This window comes from Furipterus horrens, unplaced genomic scaffold (assembly GCF_987537825.1).
Source record: "Furipterus horrens unplaced genomic scaffold, mFurHor1.1.pri manual_scaffold_1, whole genome shotgun sequence".
Classification (NCBI taxonomy): domain Eukaryota; kingdom Metazoa; phylum Chordata; class Mammalia; order Chiroptera; family Furipteridae; genus Furipterus; species Furipterus horrens.
In genome coordinates, this window is record NW_028327171.1 from 78,673,113 (window position 1) to 78,700,227 (window position 27,115).

Consider the following 27,115-nt stretch of genomic DNA (forward strand, 5'->3'; position numbering starts at 1 on the left):
CAAAGCGGAGCTTGAAGTGTGTCCCCCTCCACAATGGCAGTTTATTTGGTGCAGTCCCAATTGGCCATTCAGTTTGTTTTTGTGAAGAATATAAAGACATAAAGAGAGTCATTGATCTGTTGCAATATCACAAGCACAGTTGGATCATCTGTGTTGACCTTAAAATGGTCTGCTTCCTTCTTGGTCAGCAACGTGGATACACAAAGTATCCCTGTTTTCTGTGTATGTGGGACAGCAGAGCTCACGAGAAGCATTGGGTGGAGTCGAATTGGCCTCTAAGATCTGACCTCAAACCTGGTGATCCAAACATTCTACATGAGCCATTTGTTGACAACATTATATTCCCACCTCTGCACATAAAACTGGGTCTCCTGAAGCAATTTGTTAAAGCTTTGCCAACTGAAGGACTGTTTCCAGTATCGCATTTCGGCATTTCCTAGTCTGTCGTTTGAAAAGATAAAATATCTTAATATGTATGTTTGGTAGCAGAACGTTACTAATACACAATTTGACTTACAGTAATAATATATATAGCCTTTATATGAATAAAATAACTAAATAAACAGTATATTCAGGTAATTTTTCTTTTCCTTTTCCTTTGTATGTACATTTTGTATGATTTTGGGGACAAAGGGAGGGTATCCTGTACCTTAAAAAGTTGACGTGATAGAGAAAAACTGGTGTCATTTTTGGATTCAGATGCCAAAATTTAGTAAAAAACAAGTGTCAGATCTAACTCAATGAAAATTGTGTTCCCCGGTGTTATTTTTCTGTTTAGTGTTAAGTTCTTATTAACATGCTTTAGTTTAGACAGTGAATATGCTTTGTAGTTTAAGCATATTCATGGTGCTAAATGGTATTTCAATTAAGCCAACTGTAGTATGCTGATGTATTGAGGGGAGATGTTATATACACATATATACATATAAATATATATGCACACACAGCAAGAGCAGACAAACTCCTCTATCATTTATAAATTACTTCAGGAAAGTATTCAGACTACCATCTTCTGGCGATGAATAAACAGCAGATATAAGAACCTAGAAGAATAAGGTAGGTACATCTTTCTGCTTGTCAGCAGAAGGAAACCATTCTTTCTGAGATTGTACAGTATCTTTGCACCCTCATCAAGAAGGTATCCAAGATATCCTGGATAACTGTCTCCCAGTTTGTGTAATTATCATTCAGGTTAATTAATTTGACTATCTGCTTTGGAACAAAAAAAGATGCTTCATTCATTAACACTAATAAAATTTTTTCTGATATTTGTGTTAGTTCTATTTCTTATGTCTGCAGTGGTTTAAAATAAGTCTGCTTCTAACAGTTTTTATTCTTAAAACTCTAAGTGGAATTTTGTTTATTTTTCTGTAGTTATTTGGTATGTGGTAGGGGGAATCTGTTACCATTTTCATGATACACTGATATTGACTTTAGATAGATTAACAAGTTAAATATTAAAGATCGAACTGTAGAAAGAAGGGAGGAGGGGAAAAATAGGAGTAGCTTCCCTCGGTGCAAAGAAATTCCCAAGCCTAAAAGCAATGGAATCAATTAAAGTCAATTGGCTGCATAAAAATTTAAAATATTTTCATATTTAAAATGATTGTAGTAATAATTGGGAAAGTACTTGAAAATGTGATATAGTTAACATCTCTAGTATAAATATGAATAAATAAGAACAAAAACACTAAGATAAGACATCTATAGATAAGTGGAATGAGCAGGTAATTTACAAAAGAAATATCATAGCTAATAAGATTTGAAAACCTGTCCAAACCAAGGACATAATAAAAAATAGTAAGATTATCAGATGTGCAAACATCCATGAGCAAAATGTTTATCAGTACTAGGGAGATAGCTAGTAAATATGACAATGTCCAGACCTTCAATACTTGAAACATCTAGAAAATATGCATATGAAAAAATTTTTTTTAATTTATTTTTTTCCTGTTACTTTTCAATCCCCTTATACCTCCTCCCCTGTCCCAGAGTTACCACACTGTTGTCCATGTCCATGAGTCCTTTTTCATTTTTGCTCAATCCCTCTACCCCTACCCTCTCCCAAACCCCCAACTAGCTTTCATCTTGCTCTCCTTCTATGAGTCAGTTTTCCTTGTTAGTTCAGTTTGTTCATTAGATTCCACGTGTAAGTGAAATCATATGATACTTGTCTTTTTCTGACTGGCTTATTTCACTTAGCACAATGTTCTCCAGGTCCAACCACACGGTCACAAAGGGTAAAATTTTCTTTCTTTTTACAGCCAAGTAGTACTCCATTGCGTAAATGTCCCATAGTTGTTTTATCCACTTATCTACTGATGGACTCTTGGGCTGTTTCCTTATCTTGGTGATTGTAAATAACACTGTAATGAACATTGGGGTGCCTATGTTCTTTTGAATTAGTGTTTTGGGTTCCTTTGGATATATTCCCTGAAATGGGATCACTGGGTTGAAGAGCAGTTCCATTTTTAATTTTTTGAGGTATCTCCATACTGCTTTCCACAGTGACTGTACCATACTCCTCTGAACACGCCCAATCTTGTCTAATCTCAGAAGCTAAGCATGGTTGGGCCTGGTTAGTACTTGGATGGGAGAACGCCTGTGAATATTGGGTGCTCTACGCTTACTGCTTCTTGGCCTTTTGGCTAAGATCAAATGTATATGAAAAATTCTTAAGAAAATGCTTATAAATAAAGAGAAGAGGATGCATAATATAGAGTGGTCATCCTTGAAAATTTATAAAATTAGAGAAATACACCAAAATGTTCATAGTGATTATCTCTAGTGGCATTATACTTAATTTTCATTCTCATAGGCTTTAAGCATTTTTTCTTTATTGAGCATTAGTTTATTTAAAATGAGAAAATAGAAATATGCTAAAAAAAAGTCACAAAACAATATAATAGAACTAATATGGTCTCTTCCCAAGCATAACATATCCCATTTTTCTAATAGAAATATAGTATATGTGATTTCTAATAACCCTTAAAAGTCTTTCATATATCTACATTGTAAGTATATTACCATTTTAATTCATTAAATGTAACATCATGTAATGACCATAAAAATTATATAACATCTCTACAAAATCTCTACAAACACAGGCTGAAAGGCAGACTAGTGAGTTTTCCCTAACCATCCAACAAACGAAGCATTTAATCATTTCACTTCCTAATGCTATATTTCTTCCCCACTAAATCCAAATGTTCAGATTACTGGAGAACTTGTTTAAATAAGCATATTAAGCTTCAAATTACATTAGTGGTAATAACATTTATCTGTTTACATGGTCCAAAGATTTGCACCTACAGTATACATCTGCACTGGTATTTTGAGTGTCAAGGGTCTCAGAATCATCATGCTCAGTAAATATTAGGGCTCCCTTTAAACCCTGATTTTCTCTGATAAGTTGCTGATTGTGTTACAAGGGAGCAACTAAAGAGTGACACTAAAAGAGCGAATAAACTGCTGTTCCTACCCGAATGGGTGTAATACCTCCAGAAAACCACTAATGCTGCCCCTAGGAAAGGTGGGTGAGGTGGCCAGTCTGAATGGTCATTTTGATCTTTTCAGGCATTTGGTATCAGAACCTGATGATAATCATAAAAATCAGGAATGTGAAAATAATACACAGCAACAGTAAATTTCCTAGCCTCTGCGCTAAGCGCTTTACGTATTTCAGTCAATTTAATAATTATTTAACCCTCCCATTAAAAGAATTATCCTAATGGGACACCTCTAGAAAATACGCCTTAATTCTTTTGCATTATAACTATCCTTATATCTTGAGTTCTGAATACCTGGGCTAACGGGGTCATAGAAGTTGGTAGATGTAATTCAGCAACTAGCTTTGCTCCTGATATTTTAAAACAATGATCATGCAGCAAAACCTAATAGTGACAAAGACTTCCATCCTTTCACGGAGTTCCATGCATCCCAAGCACACAAAAGCCAGAGATGGCTCAGGGATAGGAGTTAATTTCTAAGGTACGCCGGCCCCAAAACTCCGGCCTCGGCCGGTAGTAATTACCGCCTCCTCCAGCCACCCAGACTAGTAACGTCGCTAGTGCTTCTCGCGAGACCTACGCTTTCACAGCGAGATTTCTACAACACAGGCAAAGCGGTTTCTCGCGATACGTTGAGCCGGAAAAGTACAGCAATGAAAGGAATTCCCGCGAAACTCGTAAGTCAGGCAGCCTTTTTGGTGCGTTTCAGGTTTATATGTTGGAGGTGTAGACCTCTTGTTTGGTACCTCCTGGCGAGATGATATTGCCTCGGGTCAGGGTTTCGACCCGGCAACCCTCTGACTGAACCAGACGCTTCTTTAAGGGCCGAGGTGGAGGGCGAGGGGACTGAGAGGAGGGAACTTCAGAATTCCTGGGTTTTTCTGGTTTCACGGTCCAAAACTCTTGCTCGTGAGCGTTGTCTGTTGTTTTCTTCCAAGACACCTCTGCTTCAGGTAGCCTGTTTGCTCTCCAGCGCGCAGACTTTAGTACCTATTCCCTTTGGTTTTGCGCAGGTTGCCGCTCCCTGCGCGCTGAGACTGCCTTTGTCAGTGCTCCATTCTGGGGGCTTAGAACAATGCTCTTAGTTACATAGTTGGCCCTCGAAAAGCTTTTCTTGGATGAGTAAATGAAAGAATTGCAAAGAAGTTTACGAAGAAACCAGAGTGACTTCTTCTAAATGAATATTATTTTGGAGTAATTCTACACTTACAAAAAAGTGGCAAAGATAATACTTCCCATTAGCTTTTCGCTCAGATCCCCCAAATGTTAACATCTAAAGTGACTTATTTAAGTTGATTTTGTTCCTTTGACTTATTTAAGTTGGCTTTCTGTGTTAACACCACTTGATTATGCTTTTAACATTGCTTTACATTTGGGCAATAATTATTTGGAGAAAGTTTTTTAAATAAGAGTATGGTAATCAGTTTGCTTATGTGTGAAGTACTGCTTCCATTGCAAGAACTAGTAATTAAAGTGTTAAGAAAAAAGACTGCTAACGTTGCAGTTCAATAAATTTGTAATATAAGAGTGTATCGGCAACTTTTTCTTATCATTATAGATGAAAGCAAAATCAGAGAGGAAGCTTGCAAAACAGATTTGCAAAGTTGTATTGGATCATTTTGAAAAACAATATTCCAAAGAACTTGGAGATGCCTGGAATACAGTCAGGTTAGTATAATTCATCTCTTGATGCTATGTGATACCAGAAACCTTTAGGGGAGAGGGTTTCTGTGAGTATAAAAATAAAGGAACTAAACCTGGCTGCCTTTTCCTGTTAAGGCTGCAGAAGTAAAGAACTAGAAGGAAATAGATTAAGACATGGGAACATAGAAAGGGGAGATAAAAACTTTGTAATGACAATAAACAGAATTGTTATGCCCTTGAGCAAGTGCTTTGATCTTTGAAACAGGAATTCCCACAAGTTTGATAAAGTTAGCTATACTGGTAACAGAAAAATCTTTAAATTTTTGAGGATATTTGACTAGTTTCTGAAATTCAGAAGATAATATAGCAAATCTTTAAAGCCAACATGGCTTTATCTTGTTTTAAAGTATATTTTATTGATTATGTGGTTACAGTTGTCAAATTTCACCCTCTGCCCCTCTCCATGTGGTACTGCCTTCCCCCCATAGTTGATGTCCATGGGTCCTGCATATAAGTTCTTTGGCTTCTCCATTTCCTGTACAGTATTCCCTCACTTATCGTGGGTATTACGTTCTAGACCCCCCCTGTGATAGGTGAAAATCCACGAAGTAAGAACCTTACATTTATTTTAGTATTTATATATATTTTAAAGCTTTGTAAACCCTTCCCACACACTTATAAACCGTCCCCAGTTCCTTATTAACTTTTCCCACTCCCTTATTAACCTTTTCCACACTTTTATAAACACTGCTTATGTTCTTCAACATATTCTAGACTCTTAAACCTACGTAACTTTTAACAACATATGCATACAGTACCGCAAAATCCCGCGATATAGCGAAAAATACACAATAAATAATTAAATATAATATTTTTAAAAATCCCATGATACAGTGAGACCACAATAAGTGAATTGTGATATAGAGAGGGACTACTGTACTGTTCTTAACATCCCTCTGTCTATTTTGTTCCTACCAATTATGCTTCTTAATCCCTGCACATATTCCCCCATTTTCCCCCTTCCCCTTTCCAGCTGATAACCCTCCAAATGATCCCCATACCTATGATTCTGTTCCTGTTGTGCTTGTTTGCTTAGTTTTTTAGATTGAGTTATTGATGGTTGTAAGTTTGTTGTCAATTTAATGTTCAAGTTTTGATCTTCTTTTTCTAAAATAAGTCCCTTTAACATTTGATTTATTAAGGGTTTGTGACGATTAACTCCTTTAGCTTTACCTTGTCTGGGAAGCACTTTGTCTGCCCTTCCATTCTAAATGATGGCTTTGCTGGATAGAGTTATCTTGGTTGTAGGTCCTTGCTTTTCATTCCTTTGAATACTTCTTGCCTGCAAATTTTCTTTTGAGAAAACATCTGACAGTCTTATGGGAACTCCTTTGTAGGTAACTGCTTTGCTCATGCTGCTTTTCAGAATGTCTCTTTATCTTTAACTTTTGGCATTTTATGATGTGTCTTGGTGTGGTTCTTTTTGGGTCCAACTTGTTTGTGACTCTTGGTGCTTCCTGGACTTGTATGTATATTTCCTTTGCCAAATTAGGGAAGTTTTCTTTCATTATTTTTTCAAATAAGTTTTCAAATTCTTACTCTTCCTCTTTTCCTTTTGGCACTGCTATGATTCCGATGTTTGCACGTTTTAAGTTCCAGAGCTTCCTAATTCTCTCCTCAATAAAAAAAAAAAAAATTCTTGTTTCTTCTTTTTGTTCTGGTTGAATATTTGTTTCTTCCTTTTGTTCCAAATCATTGATTTGAATCCTGGCTTCCTTCTTTTCACTCTTGGTTCCCTGTATATTTTTCTTTATTTCATTTTGTGTAGCCTTCACCCACCCCCCTTTTTTTTTTGCTGTAGTCTATGAGTCTGAGCATCCTTATCACCAGTGTTTTGAACTCTGCATCTGATAGGGTAGCTATCTCCATTTTTTGGGGTTTTGATATGTTCTTTCATCTGGGCCATATTTCTTTGTCGCCTCAATTTGGCAGCCTCCCTGTGTTTGTTTCTGTGTATTAGGTAGAGCTGGTTTGACTCCCTGTCTTAGTAGCATGGTCTGTGTAGCAAAGACACCTGTAAATCGTGTAGGACGGAGCCTTAGGTAGTCACGGGGTGGGGCCACCTGCTTCACTGTTTTGTGGCCTGTTTGTGGTGGGGCGCTCAGGGAGGGGTCAATAGCCTGACTTCTGGCTATTTTCCCAGCTCTCACCCCATTTCCAGTCACTTCACCCACTTCCTGTATGTGATTTGAGCCCTTCCAGTTCCTGCCCTCGGATTTGCGTACATTCTAAGACCTTCCTGGCCCTTTAAGGGGTGAAAATTTGGCAGTTTTTCTGCTGCTCCAACCCCCACTCGTTATTACAGCCGAAGGTAATGGGGGTTTATCTTCCTGGTGCTGGAACCTGGGGCTGTGTGATCTGGCTTGGGGTTGGGATTGCTCCCTCCCAGGTTATCCTGATGATTTTTATTCAGCACAAATGGTGTGTGACTGTGTTCCGCTGCCACCACTGCTTATCCAAGCCATACCACCTCTCCACCCTGTCTCCATGAGGTCATCCCTTCTACCCTCTGGAAGAATGGCTTCTTTAAATCTTTGGCTGTCAAACTTCCATATAACTCGATTTTCTGATGGGTCTGGTTGTTACTTGTTTTGGAGATCTGGTTATAATTCTTCCTATGGTTGCACGAGGAGGCGAAGCGTGTCTACCTACATCTCCATCATGACCAGAAGTCAACACTGCTTTATCTTAAATTCACTTTTGCCAATCATATTTATTCCCTGTCTGTGGCTGGCTGTGTTTTGAACAAACATGTATGCACACACACACACACACACACACACATTCTTGAAATGTATTCTAGAAAACAAGCATTTCATCTAAACAAGTAAGTGAAAGAAATTTGGTGTGTTTAGCGAGCTTTGCCTTTTGTCAGAATGTTACTGTATGGGCTCCTTCCCATTGAGTTCCTGATAACGGTATCCCATGCCCTGTGAAATGCAAAGAGCAAGAGAGTCTCCGGGATCAGTCTGCTCTTTTTTAAAAAATTTTTAAAGTATATTTTATTGATTATATTGTTACAATAGTTCTAATTTTTTCCCCTCTGCTACCCTCCACCCAGCAACCTCCTCCACCAGAAGTCTGCTTTTATTGTCGTGTTCATGGGGGAGCAGAGCATGGTTAAAACTATATAAACCTCTTATTCTATAAGTATCCTGATAGAAATAGACAGGAGTACTTGGTCTTATCTAACAAAGGCTGACGGTGCCAGCAAAGGCCTGAGGAGAAGCCAGGTCTTGGTGATGTAGAGTTACCTTGGCAAAAGGAGCCAGGCATTTTAGGTTGAGGGAAGAGAGTGCACTGCTTGTGAAGTTAGGGTGAAAACCCAGGTCCTTTTGCTCAGGGAAGAAAAGTTGCATGGCTGTAGATACTATCTGGAAGTTGGGCATATAGTTGTCTTATTCGTTTCTTCTTGGCTCAGCCCCAAAATTTCTTCTTTGTAAAGGAGAGTTTTAAGCACTTTTTAAAACAGAGATTAAGTCTTGACTAATAAAGTCTGAGGTGATTCTGGGATAATTTTAGGACAAATTAAGGTGTTTTAGTAACTTGTAAATACTGTACTATGAAAATATAGTTTATTGTTGCAGTTTTTATTTAAAAACTAGATTTTAAAATAGGTATTTTCTGTCACAGGGAAAGAATGAGAATGAATAGTGAAGTATATAGTAAATTCATGAGATTTTCATTATGCAAAGGTATTCATAATAGCCAAAAAAGCAAATATCTATTCATGCTGATTATGTGCCACCCAATACTAACTTATGTGATCTTCAGCATAAACCTCTGAGGCTTGTTTCCTATTTTTCACCTGAAGGAACTGCACAGAGTTTAAGTAACTTTCTAAGTTCATTCATCTAGTAAGAGGCAGAGCTGGGATTTGTGCCCAGGCTCTCTGGTTCAAGAACTCCACTGCTAGCTTCTATTCGATATGCCTCTCATACCTGTGATGTAATTAGGAATACATGGATGATTTTTTAAAAAAGAGATTTCAAGAGGTATATTGTCTTTAGACATTATAGCAATCTGGCTACTCATACCTTGTAATGAGTTACTTTTGTATTTAATGTGCTCAGACCGGTTTATAAATTATTATTTGACCCTAAACAAAACGAGCAGTGAACTGCAAATCCATTTAATTAACTGTGCCTTCTGCTTCATCTACCTTTTTGTTGGGTTTTCATGGTAATTCAGGTTTTGCATAAACATGTGCTAAATTTGCCATAGGCAGAATAAAGCCTTTCTCAGTGTAGAAAGTAGTCTGAGCATAGAAGATAGCATGGAGAAATAAAAAGCCAGAAATATTTTTGTTTTTTAACTGTGTATTTGCAAGACATAATGTTTGCAATCTAGTTTGCAGAGTGTACTTCTAGGGGAAGGCGAATGTATTTTAGTCCTACCTAAAAAGTAATTTACTCGAAATTTTCAGTTTTTTGTGGTAGTGGAGAAGATTTAGTATTTATTTTGATTTTATTGTTTTGTAATAGCCTTTCTTGCAAAGCAGCCCTTTAAAGTTGGAGTTTACCCTGGTTCACTTTTTGCTGTGCCTGTTGCCTGCATGTTCTCGGTCAGTGAGCCCATTCATGGCATGACTGTAAACTTCTCTCAAAATGCTGTCATTTCAAGCTGTGCAGTCCTTCCCAAGCTTCAGTCCCATATTTTTAAGTGTTTCCTGGTAACTTCATTTAGTTTTATACCAGGTAAACTCAAAAGCATATTATTATTTCTTCTTTCCAGACCTAGGTTGTCATTTGCTACTTGGACACTTCACCTCAATTTGAAGGCATCACCATTTCTCTTTTTCTCACCTTCACTACCTTTGCAGTAAAAAATGACCTTTACTCAAGGACAGGTTTGGCATTTGCCCTTAGCTTCTTGGAGATGACTCTATGCCCTTGGCATGTCTTGCCTAAGAGTGTCTTTGTTTACCTGGGGGCTTGGGGCACTCAGGGAAGTCTAACAATGTGATTTATGGTTAGGGCTATGGGCCATGACATCAGCTTGGCCTGTGGCCTTTCACTTCCAGTCTCCAGAGGGGCTGAAGACTGAAGATCAGCCACATGGGCTGGCAGTCATCTCTGTATGGCTAAGTCCCAATAAAACATAGACACCAGGGCTCTGGAGACCCTCCATGGTTGGCAGGGCACCTATGTGTGCTGTCACACGTTGTTGCAAGGAAAAGTTATCCTCTGTGTTTCCGCTGGAGAGGACAGCAGGAAGCTTTGTCGTGCTTTCAGCTTTTTTGTACTCTTAATGATGCATCTCTTACCTTGACTTTAATCTGTGTCTTTTTGCTGTCATAAACCATAATCATAACCATGAATATAACAGTGAGTTCAGTGCATTGTCCATCTTATAAGTAAACCTGAAAGTGGTCTTGCAGACTCTGAACTTAAAATTGGTGTCAGAAGTTAGGGTGGTCTGGACCTGACTGGTGTGGCTCAGTTGGTTGAGTGTCGTCCCACAAACTGGGAGGTCGCTAATTCGATTCCCGATTGGGTCACATGCCTGGGTTGCGGGTTTGGTCGCAGATCAGGGCATGTGCATAAGGCAACCGACCAATGTTTCTCATGTCAATATTTCTCTCCCTTTCTCCCTCCTTTACCCTCTCTCTAAAATAAAAAATTAGAATTAAAATTAAAATTAGGGTGGTCTTTGGGATCCCCCTACGTACTACCACACACTGCTACCTTGCCCCCATCAAAATCTAAATGCCCACTAAATACTTTTTGCCTACTTGAGAAATTTAATTTAAATTTCCTTTTATCACCGCTATTACTACTTAGGCTTTTATCATTTCTTACCTGGCGTATTGCAACAGCCCCTCTCCACAGCCACCCGCCTTTAGCATTCATTTGCTTGCTTATTTTAGCAAGCACTTTTATGCCGCTATATGCCAGGCAATATCCTAATCATTTTACAAATAGTAACATAATCCTTTGTACAGCCCTCTGGGGTAGTTATTATTTCCACTTCACAGATAGGAAAGCTGAGGCATACAGAGGTTAAGTACCTTGCCCAGTGATACACAGCTCACTCACATTTGAAAGAGCCTTGGGTCGCGGGCAAGAGGGGGGTGTCTTATCTATTATGTCGTGCTGTTTCTTTATGTAGCCATATACCATGTGTCATTCCTGGAGTACAGGCCTCCTTTACTACCCTGCTATTTGCAGTGTTATGTTGGGAGTAAATATCTTATCTTGACTAACAGGCTCCTTTTTATCCCTAGGGACTGGATATGATGTTTCCTCTGCCAGGAATGACCTTCTCCCTTCTCCCTTCTCCCTCTGTACAGTGGTTAAAGTGTGGGTTCAAATTTCACCTCTGTATCTTACAGCATATGACTTAGCTAAAGTACATCTCTGTGCTTCACTTTGCTTATCTATAAAATGGGAAGAATAGTATCTTTCATATAGTTATCTGGGAAGGTGAAATGAATTTATACACACACACACACACACACACACACAAAGGGCTTAGACTGTTTGACATATGGTAAGACCTTGATACGTGTTAGCATTATTTTTATTGCTGTTACTATTACTAACCAGTTCTCTTATCAAGCTGTCCCATATTTCCTTGGTAAAATAAGTTGTGCCTTTTATGTTTGCATTTTATTGATACAACTACTGTAATTCTTTCAAGATTATATTATCATAATTTAGTAACTTGCTTGTCTCTTCCCTGTCCAGGGAGGCTCTTGAAGAACCAATGCCTTAAGATTTGGGCAAGTCATCTACTTATTCATAATTTAGACAGTGTTTATATACTAGGTATTGTGCTAAGTGCTGGAGATACAAAGATGGATTGTATATAGTCTCGCCTCAAATATGTATGAGAGGAGGATTAATTGGAAATCTTTATGAACTTTTGAAATTTTGTGGGCTCTTTGTAGAAAGCATAGAGAAAAAAAGCTCCTGTTAAGGCTGGTCTGTCTGTAAATATTTCTTTTTTTTTGGACATTGTCCTCACTGACCCAGAGTTCACATAGGTCACATTTAGAGAGGAAAATATATAACCAGATTGCATTACTGGAATCTGAAGAGGGACGGAGAGAGGTAATTGGGGAAGACAAATTAACTGAAGCTTGGTTTCTATTTTGTCCCTTATGTTGGCTTTATGTACATTTTCAGCATTAAACTGTGAGGTAGTAGCTTTTAGCCCCTTTTAAATAAAGTCAGAGGTTAGAAAAATTGCCTGTTGTCTCAGTTTATGGCCAGTTGAGACCTGTGACTTAGAAGTCCATGCCCTTTCTTCTTCCAAGTGTGCTGCTGAGAAGGATCTGTAGAACAAGCCTTGGGAGTGTGCATACATTCCCTTATATAAGGGACTCCTTGTGTGCTGTGTTTTCAGTCTTCTGTCGTCACCACTAGAAACACAAACCTTCACTCAGGACTTCTTATCTTGAGGTGCTGCGGATTACAAATATGGACACAGATTACTCTTCTATGAGACAAGGAGGAAACAGTGTCGAGAAAGAGTAGGAGGCAATTCTCATTACTAGAATTTTTAAAGAATAAAAATAAAATGGCTGGAAAATATACTTTGGTGCACTTTCATGAATAGATTTATTCATTTCCAAACCAGACTTTAAAAATGATTGAATGAGCGCCCTCTTGTGGATAATAATAGCAATAAAACAAAAAGGATTTCTTTTAATCGTGAAGATTTGATTGGTTTTGTGATCTACAGGGTTGTACTAATTGTGCTTAGCAATATCTAGATAAAATGATTTTTTGGTCCTAGTCATTATATAGAAAGGTATAATGGATAATAGAATAGTAAAAGATCTAAGGGAGAAAAATTGAATGAAAACATATTATTAAAAAACAAACATTGTCCATATAACACAGTGTGCAATCTTTTTAAAGGGTTATGTACACACAAGCAGGTTAAAGTAGTCAACTTACAAATTCTCAACTTCCATATATATGCTCTTTAAGAAAATTACTTTGCTTCCCTGTGCCCCTAAGGAGATAATATTCTTCTTTCCCAACCTGTCTTTCTACAATTGTCTTTCTCTGACTTTTCCCATCCCGACTCTGCCACACTGCATTCCTCCAGGTATCAAAACCTGCACATGCCAGAGACTACTGGAATGTCATTGTAAGGGTTTAAGAAGTGAATGACTCAAGACCAAAATTCTTTGACCGGTCAGATACGTTCCAAGTTTTGCCTTCAATAGAAGTAAAGGAGCTCTAATTGAATTGTCAACTAACAGGTCATTTAAAATATTTTTGATGAATAGGTGATTAAATTATTTGGGAATATAACTCAGAATTTGAACAGAAGGGAGACACTACTGTAACAAAATTATTTAATTCTCACTTATTTAAGGAGGGTTTTTCTCAGCCTTTATAAAAACACACAATGAGAATAAAGTTGATTTTGAACTGTGACTCATTATAGCACCAGGTATATTTATACTTGAATATATGAAAACAACAACAACATTAATTTCATTAAGAGATTTGTTTTCTATGTCTTTATTATTTAATAATGATCAAATCTGTAATGTTGTTTTGATCAACTTGTACTAATAATTTTATTTATAACTGAACCCAGAAGTTATCATTTTAACGTTTAGTGATTTAAAGTCACAGTGAAAGCAGATTTAGTGTGTGTGTGGCAGAAGTATGATAGGGTAATAAAAAGGATTTCAAGCACGGTAATATATTAGGATAAAGTTACTTGGGGAAATAGAATGTAAATAAAAGAGAAAAAGGAACAGTGTAAAATTAACACCTGTTTGAGAATAGTCTATGAATTAAATAATTACTTATAGAGAGAGGGGAGCGGAAGGAGAAAGAGAGGCAAAGAAACATCAGTGTGCCTCTCTCTCAGTGCCTCCAGCCGGGGATCTGGCCTGTAACCCAGGCATGTGCCACTATTGTGAATTGAACCGGTGACCCTTCAGTCTGCAGAACAATGCCCAACCCACTGAGCTACACCAGTCTGGGCTAGTCCATGAATTTTTAAATGGACAATGATGGGTTTCAAAATCACTGGTATTTAGGTTCCAGTGGATACATTTTTAAAGGTGGTACAATTTATATTTTAACAGTCAACTTTCACAGTATGTTGGAAATCACATTCTTAAACATAATGAAAGTTTTGATGTCAACTGAAAATTTGCTAGAGGGTACATTGTTTTTTCACAATGATATTAGTGAATATATTAGCAAAACATTTGCCAGTCACCAACCTTTTGGGTCCCAGTTCTGCTGGCTACTGCTATACTTGAACTTCTGGCTTTGGAGATCAGTAAGTGGAGCAGCTTCAGACTCCTCCTCATGAATCTTGGAAGGAGGCCTGGAGTGTGGCACCTGGCCAGTGTCGTCTTGAGTTTTCTAATGTACACACTATCTGCTGGGTTAGTAGCCCATCCCTCAGAGCTTTAGACTTGAGTAGCCACTGGCCTGCCTGCCCAAGGTTGTATCCTACCAGTGCAAGCACTAGAGTGTGTGTGTTTGTCTGTGTTGGGGGGAGCTGAGACCCACATTAATATACCACTTTGCTTTCTCAGGGCTAGGAAGCACCAACTGGAGCAGCCTGAGCAGTATTTTCACTGAGTTGGTCCTGTTGCAGCATGTGTCAAGCTATTCCCTTTGTTAGAGACATTATTAGAGACAATAGCAGGAATGCCAGAACCACAGGCACTAGGTGAGGGTTGGCGTAGAAATTTTCTGCTCTTCTCTGTTGTATACATCAGTGCTTCAGTACCAGGGTCTCAAACTTCTGTTAGGTTTTAAAGCCAGCTAGATTTTGAATCAGGTATTTCTGCTTCATAGCAAATTGACCTTGGGTAAGTTCCCAAATTTCTGAAAGCCTCAGTTACTTAGCTTCTAAAATGGGGTAATAGCTGCCTTTCATGGTTGTTGTGATGGTTAAATGAAGTAAGTGTGAAAAATGCACTTTGTAAACATCTGATCATTAATTATTAGTATTATTAATGTTATTGGATTGATGTGGAACGGGTGGGTGGGTGGTAGGTAGAAAGGCTTGCCTCTGAGTGGAGAGTAGGAGAGTCAGCCAGGCTACAGGTGGGTGAGAGAGGAAAGGTCATTCTAGGCAGAGAGCAGTTTATGTTGAACCCAGTAAAGGCTAAAGAAAACTTGGCCCAGGAAATTTAAGAAGTTCAGTCAAGTTGGTTATAAGTTAGGAGGGATCAGAAAATCTTTTGTTCTCAGTAAGGCTATATTTTGCTCTTGTTAAACAATGAAATAAAATAATTTTGGGAGATTCTTGACTTAACTCTTCCACAAGTACTTGTTTTTAAATCTAACAAGGTTCTCCCCCCTAGAGTTTTTCAATGACTTTCTATCACTTAACTTTTATCATATTATACGTAATCCTTAAAATCGCCTGCTACAAGCCACACCAGACTGCTTTTAATTCCCCAGATACAGTGCCCTTCATACTCTGTGCTTGTAGTGTGCTGTTGCCTTCACCCAGGAACTTCCTTTCTCATTGTGTCCTGTGGCTGCTAATTCCTCCTCATCCTTGAAGATACTGGATAATGGAGAAAAATCAGGAGTATTCCTTAGCTAATAATCCTTTTATACAATAAGACTAAAAGGAAATAATGCAATATTAATAGCCTTTACTAAGGGATCTGAAAGAAAATGTGAATAAATGGAGAACATATTATGGTTAGGGTTGGAAACACAATACAGTGAAGATGTTAATTCTCCCCAAATTTAGTGCATTTAGTATAATTCTAATCAAAGTTACAAATATTTTATAATTATTTTAAATTTACTACCTGATTCTAAAGTTTATCTGAAAGAATTGAAAGAATAAACATATAGTAGCTTCGGAAATTCTAGAGAAATAAAAAGAAGAGTGAAGATTTGTTCTGTCAGATTTTAACCAATTGGAAGTTTTTTTATTCTACCTTTTGTTAGCTAAGGGGTGGACACATGATGTAAGCCAAGCCATTCCAGTCTGTATTAACTATGTTTCTGACCATTATTTCTCTGTTACTACACGACTCAAAACTGGACAGATCTTCATTCAGTTTGAAGAGTAATATTAGGATGGACTGACATAAGATTTACATTGGTGACATTCACAAATTTCCCTTTGGGGTGCATTTTAATGCAGTGGTTCCCTAAGTGTGGTCTTGGGGATCAGCAGTATCAGTACCACATGAAAACTTACTAGAAATACAAATCCTCACTTCCCACCTATGACCTACTAAATCAGAAACTATGGGGATAGGGCCCAGCAGTCTTTTACAGACACTTGATGCATGCTAATATTTTGAAGCACATTATTAATGAAAGAGGTTGTCATTCTCTAGAATGGCTGAAACAAATACATTGGGCTCATAGAGTGAGCCATCGTAATAAGAGGCAGTGAAAGGAGAAAGCAGTTTCACGTACAAGCCCCTGATGGAAATTCTCATGGCATGCTTCAAGTCACAGGTGTTACATTTCAATCTCGCCATTTCTCACATAGACAACTCCAGGGTGAGTAGCAGCTGGAATTTATTTAATTGATGATGGTTAATGAGGCTCCCAAATAACTCAGCTAGAAAGGTCAGCTCATAAATAAATATTTCCTGCTCTCATCTGTCAGTTGATGTGAATTTGTGATTGTCAAGAGATCTAACTGTTGGACCCAATAAAAAAATAGGAAGGTTAATTTATTGGGGCAGGGGTGAGAGCCTGCATCATCCATAAGTGATTTTTAAGTCATCTGAGCCACTGATCACCTCACTAATTCTGTAACTGTAGAGTTTGCTGTAGTTAGCTGTCCATACTTTTATCTTCTTCATAAGAAGAGTTTTAACACTCATTAATTTAAACACTTTTTAATGATAGGACTTTCCACGTAATATTAATAGTCTCAGGTTTTAAATTTTGTCTCTGAGAATAACACTTCCTTATGCAAAGAGTGAATTGACTAAAATCTATTTTGATAGATTAAGAGGTATGTAAAGGCAGGCCATGGTATTTTTGGCAAGATATTCTGCAGGGAGGGACTAAGCTGAGGCAAGTGAGGGATTCTTCAACAGTGCAGAATTTTAGGGGCACCTGAAACTTGGTCATCAAGATAAACAGTATCTTCATGGTCAAAACTGATAGGAAAAACCCAGGATGAACAAAGATTTAAATAGAGACAGGATCAAAAGTGCTGGGTTTAGTCATATTGGAGCCTGAGGCAAGAAGAAAAGTCAGTAATACTGATCTTGGCTGTGAAAATCTCAGGTAAGTAAAATGTAAAACTAGGACCACATTTACTTGATTAGTAATATAAAATTGTATTGTGTTTATAATAATATTACTTTGTTTTTGTATTTCTAGGGATATACTGACATCTCCATCATGCTGGCAACATGCTATCCTTCTCAACCGATTCAATTATCCTTTTGCATTGGAAAAGGATTTACTCTCCAAGGGTTATCACACACTCTTCCAAGGATCTTTACCCTATTATCCTAAATCAATGAAGTGTTACCTTAGCAGAATTCCCAACCGGATGCCTTCAGAAAGACACCAAATCGGAAACCTAAAAAAATACTATCTCCTCAATGCTGCTTCTCTTCTCCCAGTACTAGCTCTTGAATTAAGGGATGGAGAGAAGATTCTGGATCTGTGTGCTGCTCCTGGAGGCAAATCCGTAGCTCTGCTGCAGTGTGCATACCCAGGTAGTATGCTTTTTTCTCAGTGATCAGCCACTTTTAAATGTCCATCTGTGTGAAGTACTTTTAAGAGTCTCATGTTCTACCGACTGAGCTAGCCGGGCTGTGTGAAGTACTTTTAAAGTATTGAATACATGGGGAGAAATGTAAGGTTGAATTTGCATACCAAGAGCATGAAAATCAGGGCAATAGTTAGAGAATAGAAATTTTAGCTAAGGAAATCAGTATAAATACATTTTTTCCCCCCAGCTACTTAATCCTAGCAGGTAATTGGGAACAAAACTACATTTGGGGACTGAAAATCTAGCAGATAATATGAATCCTTATAAACCAATGAGAACATTGTATACTTGAGTCTTATATTGATTTCCTTGAAACAGAAATGTATACATTTAAAATAATTTTTTGTATCATTGGACCTTAAAGTTCTAAGGCAGTTTTGTCCAATAGTAATATAATCAAAAATTTAGAAATAATTTAAAACTTTTGAGAAGTCTCTGTGGGGCTAAAAAAAAAAAAAAATGGCCCCTCCCTCCGCTAATAAACAAAGTAACAGACACAGATTAACAGGAGAAAATGTCCAAAGTTTATTACAGATGTACATGCCAAAGGTTATCATAAGATATGAGACCCCAAAATGCATTGGGCTGTTGAAGTTTATGTGAGGGGGACACCCACCAAACAGAATTTATTTATTAAAAAATTGTGCATTTATTCTTACATGTTAAAACTTCAGTCACTTTCAAAATGACTGATGCAATACACCTATTGAGATGTTTTTTTCCATTGCTCAAAACAGTTTTTAAACTTGTCAGTTTTGATGGCTTTTAGCGCTTCTGCCGTTTTTTGTTGCACCTCTTCCACATTGGCAAAATGTTTCCTTTTGAGGAATTTTTTCATCCAGGGAAACCAAAAAGTTTTGGTCATTCTGGGAGAGATCGGATTAATAGAGAGGGTGGGACACAGGGGTCACACAGGTTTTTGGTCAAAAACTGCTGAACACTCAGCATGGTGTGGGCAGGTGCACTTGTAAATCACCCATCATGAGATGGGCAAACGCATTGAAAGAGTCTTCAGAAAAATTCACTGAAGTCAAATGCAGCCTCTTAGAACAATGCCAGCTGGTGCACTGATACAGATGGGTTCCTGCAACACCCACCTAGTGGGGAAGCCAGTACTACAAGGGCCCACCCTCCAGAAGAAAATTACATTTTTATTTTTTGGGGGTGTCGCCCTTTGGATGTCATTGTGGACAAAGGAGAAAGGGGACAGAGGTCTGAGATTTCAAAGGAAATGGTCAATTTACAGATAGTTGAGGAAGAGCAGAATGCATTCTGGAGGCCAGTTCTTACTAGGCAACCCAGAAACAGTAGGAGACAAGGAGTAATCTAGTTAACAGGCCCCTGCTTGGAGCCCTCTGACAGTCCACCATACTTCATTCAAATTAGGCTAAGTGAATATGCTAAGATTTCTTTTTTGGACCAGGCCTTTCCATCTGAACCTCATGGGCAGGAAAGGGGCAGAATCAAATTTTTTTCTGAGTCTTAAAGTCAATATCCCAAAAGTTAGTTTTAGAGTGGCAAAACTTTGGTCCTTTTCATCTCATTAAAAAGGTAGAAAGAAATGGGTGAAATTAATTTCAATAATACATTTTAATCCAGTACATCCAAAATTTCATTTCAACATGTAATCAAAATAAAAAATTTAATGAGATATTTTGCATTCCTTTTTTTATTTACTTTAGTGATTATGCTGTTACATTTGCCCCAATTTCTTTTCCCTTTGTTTCCCTCCAGCCAGTGAATACCTTCCCTCCAGTTGTCCACCCTCCCAGCCAGTCCATGACCATTGGTTGTGCATATAGTTCTTCTCAACATCTTTCTATCTACTCCATTCCCTCCTACTATGCTTCTTAATTCCTGTACCATCTCCCTCCCTTTCCTTCTTCCCCCTCCCCCCAATATGTTCCTCATACCTATAATTCTTTTCCCACTCTTGTTTTCTACTTAGTTGGCCTTTGTTTCAGTTCCCTAGCTTCTGTTGTCGGTTGTTGTGACACAGTTTTCATTTTAATGTTCATAGTTTTGATCCTCTTTCTCCTAAACAAGTCCCTTTAACATCTCATATAACAGTGGTTTGGATCTGATGAACTCCTTCAGTTTTACTTTGTCCTGGAAGCACTTTCTCTGCCCTTCTATTCTGAATGACTGCTTTGCTGGATAGAGTATTCGTGGTTGTAGGTTTTTCCTTTTCATTGCTTTGAATATTTCTTGCCAGTCCCTTCTTACCACACTGGTGTTTTGTGTGGGGGCGGGGGTCCAAGATGGATTCCTGCCATTCACTCCGCTGAGAGACTGGGAGCCTCCTCCTCTGTACCCACACCCTCTGGCCCTCACTGTCCAAGGCAATGGGGGTCTGCCTTCTCTGGCGTTTGGTCTACAGCTGGGGGTGCTCCCCAGGTGCTTTTTGCCTCCCCTTAAAATATGGGTGTCTGTGCTTACCGCCGTCCTGCCACCGTTGCCGCAGCTGCTGCCGCCAACGCAGCTTGATCTCTCCGCCCCGGCTTCGCCCCTCCTATGCGTCCATACGAGCACCACTTCTTTATAACTTCATATGTTGGACTTCCATGTAGCTTTATTTTCTGGAACTTCTGGTTATTTCCAGTTTTGCATTAGTTGTCTTCCTTCTTAGTTGTGGAGAGAGAGGGAGCATCTCAGTCTAGGCCTTCATGTTGGCCAGAGTTGTTCTGCATTCTTATTTTCTTACAAAGTCTTCAAAATTAGTGTTTATTTTACATTTACAGATCATTTCATTTTGAACCAGCCACACTGAAGCTGCTAATAGCCACATGTGGCAAGTGGGGGTAGTATTGGACAATGTAATTCTAAAGGATTTAAAAATTCTTTTTTAGAATTGATGTGAATTTTATTTTTATTTAACTTTCTACTAGTTTAATTTTATTGTATATTTTCCATTACCATTTATCCTCCTTATACCTTCTTAACACTTCCACCCACCCCCTCCTCCAACAATTTCTTTACCCTCTCAACAACCCCCTGAGACCTGTCAGCTGACTCTCTATCCATGAGTCTGTCTCTGTTTTGCTGGTTAGTTCATTAAAAAGTTCTTTTGAAGTAATTATCATTTCTAGTATTATTAGTACAAAAGTGATGAAATGTTGTAATGTACATTTTCATAAATATTTGTTAAAAGTAGTTAGTCAACATTCATCATAATTATTTTCTTAATGAGGCATGGGACTTTAAAAAGAAATTACTTCAGGTTTCCCTGGGTGACTTATAGCTAGATGAAACAGGTTTTACATCAATTCTGTCTGGTTTTTGTTTAATGGTTTTGTTTTTATGAATGCAAATGATATTCTTCACATAGATAAGAAGATGGAAATAGTGGGAGCTGCGCTATATAGTAGTTCCACTAGTTTTTAAACTCCAGAGTTGTAACCTCAAATCACACAACTATCTTTCATCAAGCCTTATTTTAATTATCAACGAGGTGAGCACTCTCTGAGTTCATTTTTTAATTTTGTTGAAGGCAAAGGATTGGAGCCATCTCAATTACAAAAGGCTTTGTTTATCGCCTAGTTGTTAAAATCATTCACTTTCTCAGCCAAGGTAATGTGTTGAACTTTTGTGCTTTGGAGGTTTCTACACCCTGGCACAATTTTTAGTAATAAGATACTGGATCGGTGGGAAGCTTGCTCCTCCTCATAAGTGAAATTGGTGAAGGGCCATTGAGAAAGGAGGTGCCCTGACTCAAGGCTTCTCCTCCTTTAGGAAGTTGATCTGAAATAGATTGTTTTGAAACTGTCCAAGTGCTCATAGAAAGTTGTATGTATCCCCAGGCCATGAATATCCCAGTTTGAAGACTGCTAATTTGTATCTCCATTTTAGAGCAACCCATGTTGAAAAAGATTACACAATTTTTTATGGGAACTTTGAATCCAGTTATACTAGGCATTGGTACAAATATATCAGTTAATTGATTATTTAGGAGAAAACAACCTATGTATTCCAAAATTGTGGCTAAAACTCTGATATTGAAGCTTGCTGTATTTTTTATGTAAGAAATGATGAGATTATTTTAAAAATTATTTTACCATTTTAAACTTTGAGCTGGAGTTCTGTGGAATCGTGTCATGAGGAGTACTTGTCTTTGACTCTGTGTTTGGTTTTTACATCAATTTTGAAAATAGAATTTTTAGTATTACAAAAGATGGAAGAGAATGTCAATTTGGGGCACCATTTTGAAGAGGGGGCATTTTAATCTTAAATTATCCTTATTAGTAGGCTGTAAATATTTTATATGCTTATGGTAGGGAAGGTGATTGTAAGGTCATTAGGAACCCAAAGACTGATATATTCTATGATTTTGAATTGGAGAAGAATCTTACTGTTCTTACATCAAAGGCAGAGAACTAGAGTCAGTGTTCCAAGTAAAGTAGCTTTTCATCTAAGCAGGTCTAATGATAATGGTTTACTAAGAAGTACAGATGTCTTCATGCTGATGCTCAAAGCCCATATTAGGTTAGCTACACTGCTTGAGTTTGGAATGCAGAAGCAATGCTAATCAAAGCTTTTATAAGCAAAACTTAAAATGATGGCTTTGCTAAATGTGCATTTATACACCAAATTCCTTTAGATCAGTACTGGCCTTTATTCTGGACCAAGAGGCTCACAGCTTTGAATAATTAAAAAACTTATGTTTTAGGCTGACTTAAAATTTATTCTTCTTCTCTGTTGGTTCAGCTGCTCCTCTTTCAGTGGAAGCGGGGTTCTTGCGGTGTCTAAAGGAAAAGAATTTACTGAGACCTGCACGGGCGGATGTGGCTCTGTGGTATGGTTTATTGAAGAGGTACAATTAAGGGGGTTCCTCTCCTGACTTCCCAATATTTCATATTCCTCTCTCACCATGGAAAATATCCAACCATGTCTGCAGCAATTCCAAGACAAAAGCCAGTGTCCAGAGCTGTTGCTCCATATTAAAGCTTACTCCTTTGGAGACCTTGGGCGGCTGCTTAACAATCTCAGTTCCCATCCGGGTGGCTTAGCTTGTTTCAGGATGCTCTGGGGGCCAAATCCGTGTGGGTGTTGGCCATGCGGCTGTCAAGGCCACATGACAATGAGGAGAGAACATGTGAGTGCACAAAGCAAGGGCATTACTGGGTGGGGGTGGGGAGGGGGGAGAGAGAGAGAGCTCGCGCATTTGAGAGCATGAGAGAGTTTCTTGGGATTGTATTAGTTTCGGTTTGGGACAGACCGGTTGCCTTTTCAAAATTACCAATTTCCCAGGCTTCCATTGGCTTGGGATGGGTTTACACCCCCTCCTTAGACTGACAGGCTCTATGGTCCAGCACCTCTCCCTGTACCCCCCAACAATCCAGTAGGGAAGAAGGGAAGGGAGGAGTGTTAATCCACTTGGAGAAACTGCTGAAATCCCCTGAGGTGTGAAGCTGTAGCTTCCTGGCTGAGCAGGGAGGCTCATGCTCCCCAGTTCATTAAGCTCAATGTCTAGTTTCTATTGCTCCCCGTCTCAGTATCTAGCTAAACAGTAGTGGAAACACTCCTATCTGTTAGCATAGCAATGGACTGTTCATTGTTTTTTGTTTGTTTGTTTGTTTACTTTTAGTCAACATAGCCTTTGATATGTCCTGGTCTTGACAGAAAAAGAACAAAAGATTCCGGTACTAAACAGGAAAACATTAAATACACTAAGTATGACCAAGCTTGGCAGAGTGGCTTGATCAGTTTTCTTGCTAAGGGTTATAGCACTCCAGGCATGAAATTCTCTTTGTGGTTTGTGATATCTTTTTGACATCAAGTTAGTCTTTGGTGGCAAAGAAAATTAGACCTCTTTCTGTACTAAATTGCTCTTGCCTTCCTTCCAGCTCCCATCACACCCTAAAGGCACTATTTACTCATGTTTCCTCCCCTGCTAACTCCTTTCTCTTCTTCGGTTTTCACTCAGAAATCAGCTTCCCTGAATTAGGTGTGTCTTCTTTGTAGTAATAATAAAAGTAAAAATAATAACCATTTTGAAACATTCAGTATGTGCCAAGGACTGTATTTATCACATTGTATAAATCTGGGTTTTTCAAACATTTTTAGTAGTCTCTGCTTCCAGCGTTTTAGGTTGAATCTCCTTGTAAATATCTTTCTGAAGTCCTAGGGCTCTGAGGAACACAGTATGACTACACTGTTGTATATGATTTTATTTAACTCTGCATCCTATTTTTGGGAATTATTATCCCCATTTAAAAAATGAAACTGAGACAAAAAGAAGTTAACTAAAATGTCCTACATGAGTGACAGAGCTGGGATCTGAACTCAGGTTTTCACTCATATATTAGCTCTTGCCTCTGTTCAACCTTCTCCAACTGTTACTCAACTGCTGTCTTACCCAGCATCCTCCATTAGACAGCTTCTGTGGCTTACCTTTGAGCCAATTGCAACTAGCACTTGCCCAGTCCTTAACAGGTACTTAATAAACCAGAACCTTAATGTTTTTGTACTCTCAAGAGTATTTTAATCTATTGTCTACCACTGTTTAACAAATTCATTATTACCATTTTGGTTTTTGCGTGTGTGTGTGTGTGTGAATTTATTACATTGTTTTCAGGTAGCCCAAAGAATCTTACAGCCTTTATAACACTTTTACTATATGGACAGTATCATTTCAATTTTTACATTGGGAAGGACATATAAAACAATTATATTATGAGGTATCTCCATACTTCTTTCCATAGTGGCTGTATCAATGTGCATTCCCACCAACAATTCATGAGAGTTCCCTTCTTTCCATATCCTCAACAATACTTATTGTTTGTTGACTTTTTTTATATAATAGCTATTTGATAGATATGAGATGATATATCATTGTGGTTTTAATTTGCATTTCTCTGGTGATTAGTGACATTTAGCATCTTTTCATATGCCTATTGGCCATCTGTATGTCCTCTTTGGAGAAGTGTCTATTCAGGTTCTTTGCCCATTTTTTAATTAAATTGTTTTTTCTCTTTTCATGTTGTTATATGCATTCTTTATAAATTTTGGATATTAACCCCTTATCTGAAGTATCATTGATGAATATGTTCTCCCATTCAGTGGGTTGTCTTTTCATTTTGTTGATGATTTCCTTTGCTATGCAAAAATTTTTTAGTTTGATGTGGTCCTATTTGTTTATTTTTTTCTTTGGTTTCCCTTTCCTGAGTAAATGTATCAGAAAAAATATTGCTGCAAGAAATGTCCAAGATTTTACTGCCTATGTTTTCTTCTAGGCATTTTATGGTTTCAAGTCTAACATTTAAGTCATTAATCCATTTTGAGTTTATTCTTGTGTACGGTTTAAGAAGGTGGCCTAGTTTTATTTTTTGCACAATATCTGTCCAATTTTCCCAACACTCTTTATCGAATAGACTGTCTATACAATAGAATACCCTATTGTATGTTCTTGCCTCCTTTGTCAATAATTGATGTAAAGACATGGGTTGATTTTGGGCTCTCTATTCTGTTCCATTATCTATGTCTGTTTTTAAATTAAAAATGGAACTGCCTTGTGGCCCAGTGACTCCACTTCTGGGAATATATTTGAAGAAACCCAATTTCAAAAGAATATTCACACCTCTGTGTTCATTGCAGCATTATTTATGATAGCCAAGATTTGGAAGCAGCCAAATGCCCATTAGTAGATACGTGGATATAAAAAAGCTGTGGTACATTTACACAATGAAATATTACTTGGCTATAGAAAAGGATATCTTACCCTTTGTCATAGTATGGATGGACCTGAAGAGTATTATGCTAAGTGAAATAAGCCAGTCAGAGAAAGACAACCACCATATTTCACTTATATGGGGGAAATCCAATGAACAAAATAAACTAACAAACAAAACAGACTCATAGATACAGAGAACAGACTGATAGCTGTCAGAGGGGAGGGTAATATGGGTGCTGAGTGAAAGAAGGGATTAAGAAAAAAAAAAAAAAACACCCACCAAAACACAAAATCCTCATAGACAACAGTATGATGGTTATCAGAGGGTAAAGGGAATGGGGGAGGTAGGAGAAGGTAAAGGGATAAGTGGTGATGGAAGGACACTTAACTTGGGATGGTGAACACACAATACAATAATAGATGATGTATTATATAATTGTACACCTGAAATTATATAATTTTATTAATATCACCCCAATAAATGCAGTTAAAAAATTATGTAATGGCCAATGGATCCAGGAAATAATTAGCAGAACTGAAAATAATTCTTTTTTTTCCTAAGGTGTACTAAGGTAAATTAATGAATGAAACTTGTAGTTTCAGGTCCTTTTCATGTGTAAATACAATCCTGGGTATGTAAATAATTATATGGCTTCCTTTTGATGGAGAAGTTGGGCATTTCTTGGAGGGGGTGGATGAAGAATGAGGTGAAAAAATGACATCACAAATGCATAATTCCATTGATGTAAATTTTATGTGCTGGTATGTGCATGAAGAGCTACAGTATGGTTATTGATCAAAATGTTAAATGGCAGTTACCTGAAGACAGAGCTTCAGGTAATTTTTTTATGTTTCCTTAATACATTTATCAATATTTTAAAAATATGCTTGTATTTAAATATAATATAACTTATATAATTTATAGTATAATATATATTCAAATAAAAGAAAATCAAAACATCAGTTTTATTAGGGAGAGAACCATTTGCTGAGTGCCTTCTGTAAAGTAGTTTCCCCTCATCCATGTTTTCTTTCTGTAGTTTCCGTTACCATGGTCAACTGTGGTCTGAAAATATTAAATGGAAAATTGTAGAAAGAAACATTAAGTTCTAAATTATGCGCCATTCTTAGTAGCATGATGAAATCTTGCACTGTCCGTTCCTACCCTGTCCCAGATGTGAATCATCCCTATGTTTAGCATAACTTTGCAGTGTTTGCTACCCACCAAAGTAACAACTATAATTTGAGCCCATATTTTTCTAACCACACTGCTAATTGCACTTTTCATGCTTTTTTTCTGCATACTACATATCTTTTGTTATTTAAATGAAGGTGTTCTGTCTTGGATGGAGCTTAATATATTTAATAGAGTATGTTATTTAATCTTAAGAGCTTTAGGGGAGAACTGAGGTATTGGTTGTATATTACAGGTTTTCATCTCCAAAATTGAATTTGAATGAGTAAATACTGAGAGCTTCTGAGAAGTTATATAGGCAAAATTATTGTTTTATGTAGTGTGTGTTTA

General features: G+C 37.7%; 1 protein-coding gene across 3 annotated transcripts in view; it reads left to right on the forward strand.

The window, feature by feature from the left end:
• The first annotated feature begins 4,128 nt into the window (after positions 1–4,128).
• NSUN3 (NOP2/Sun RNA methyltransferase 3) overlaps positions 4,129–27,115 on the forward strand; it is a 49,284-nt gene continuing 26,297 nt past the window's right edge. For 2 of the 3 annotated variants that reach the window (XM_090292199.1, XM_090292305.1), the window contains exons 1-3: positions 4,154–4,207; positions 5,068–5,177; positions 17,522–17,865. In XM_090292199.1, coding sequence (XP_090148325.1) covers positions 4,163–4,207; positions 5,068–5,177; positions 17,522–17,865 — 499 coding nt within the window. In that variant the 5' untranslated portion in view covers positions 4,154–4,162. Of the gene's footprint in view, positions 4,208–5,067; positions 5,178–17,521; positions 17,866–27,115 lie in introns of all 3 variants that reach the window. The other variant, XM_090292265.1, reaches the window with a different exon arrangement.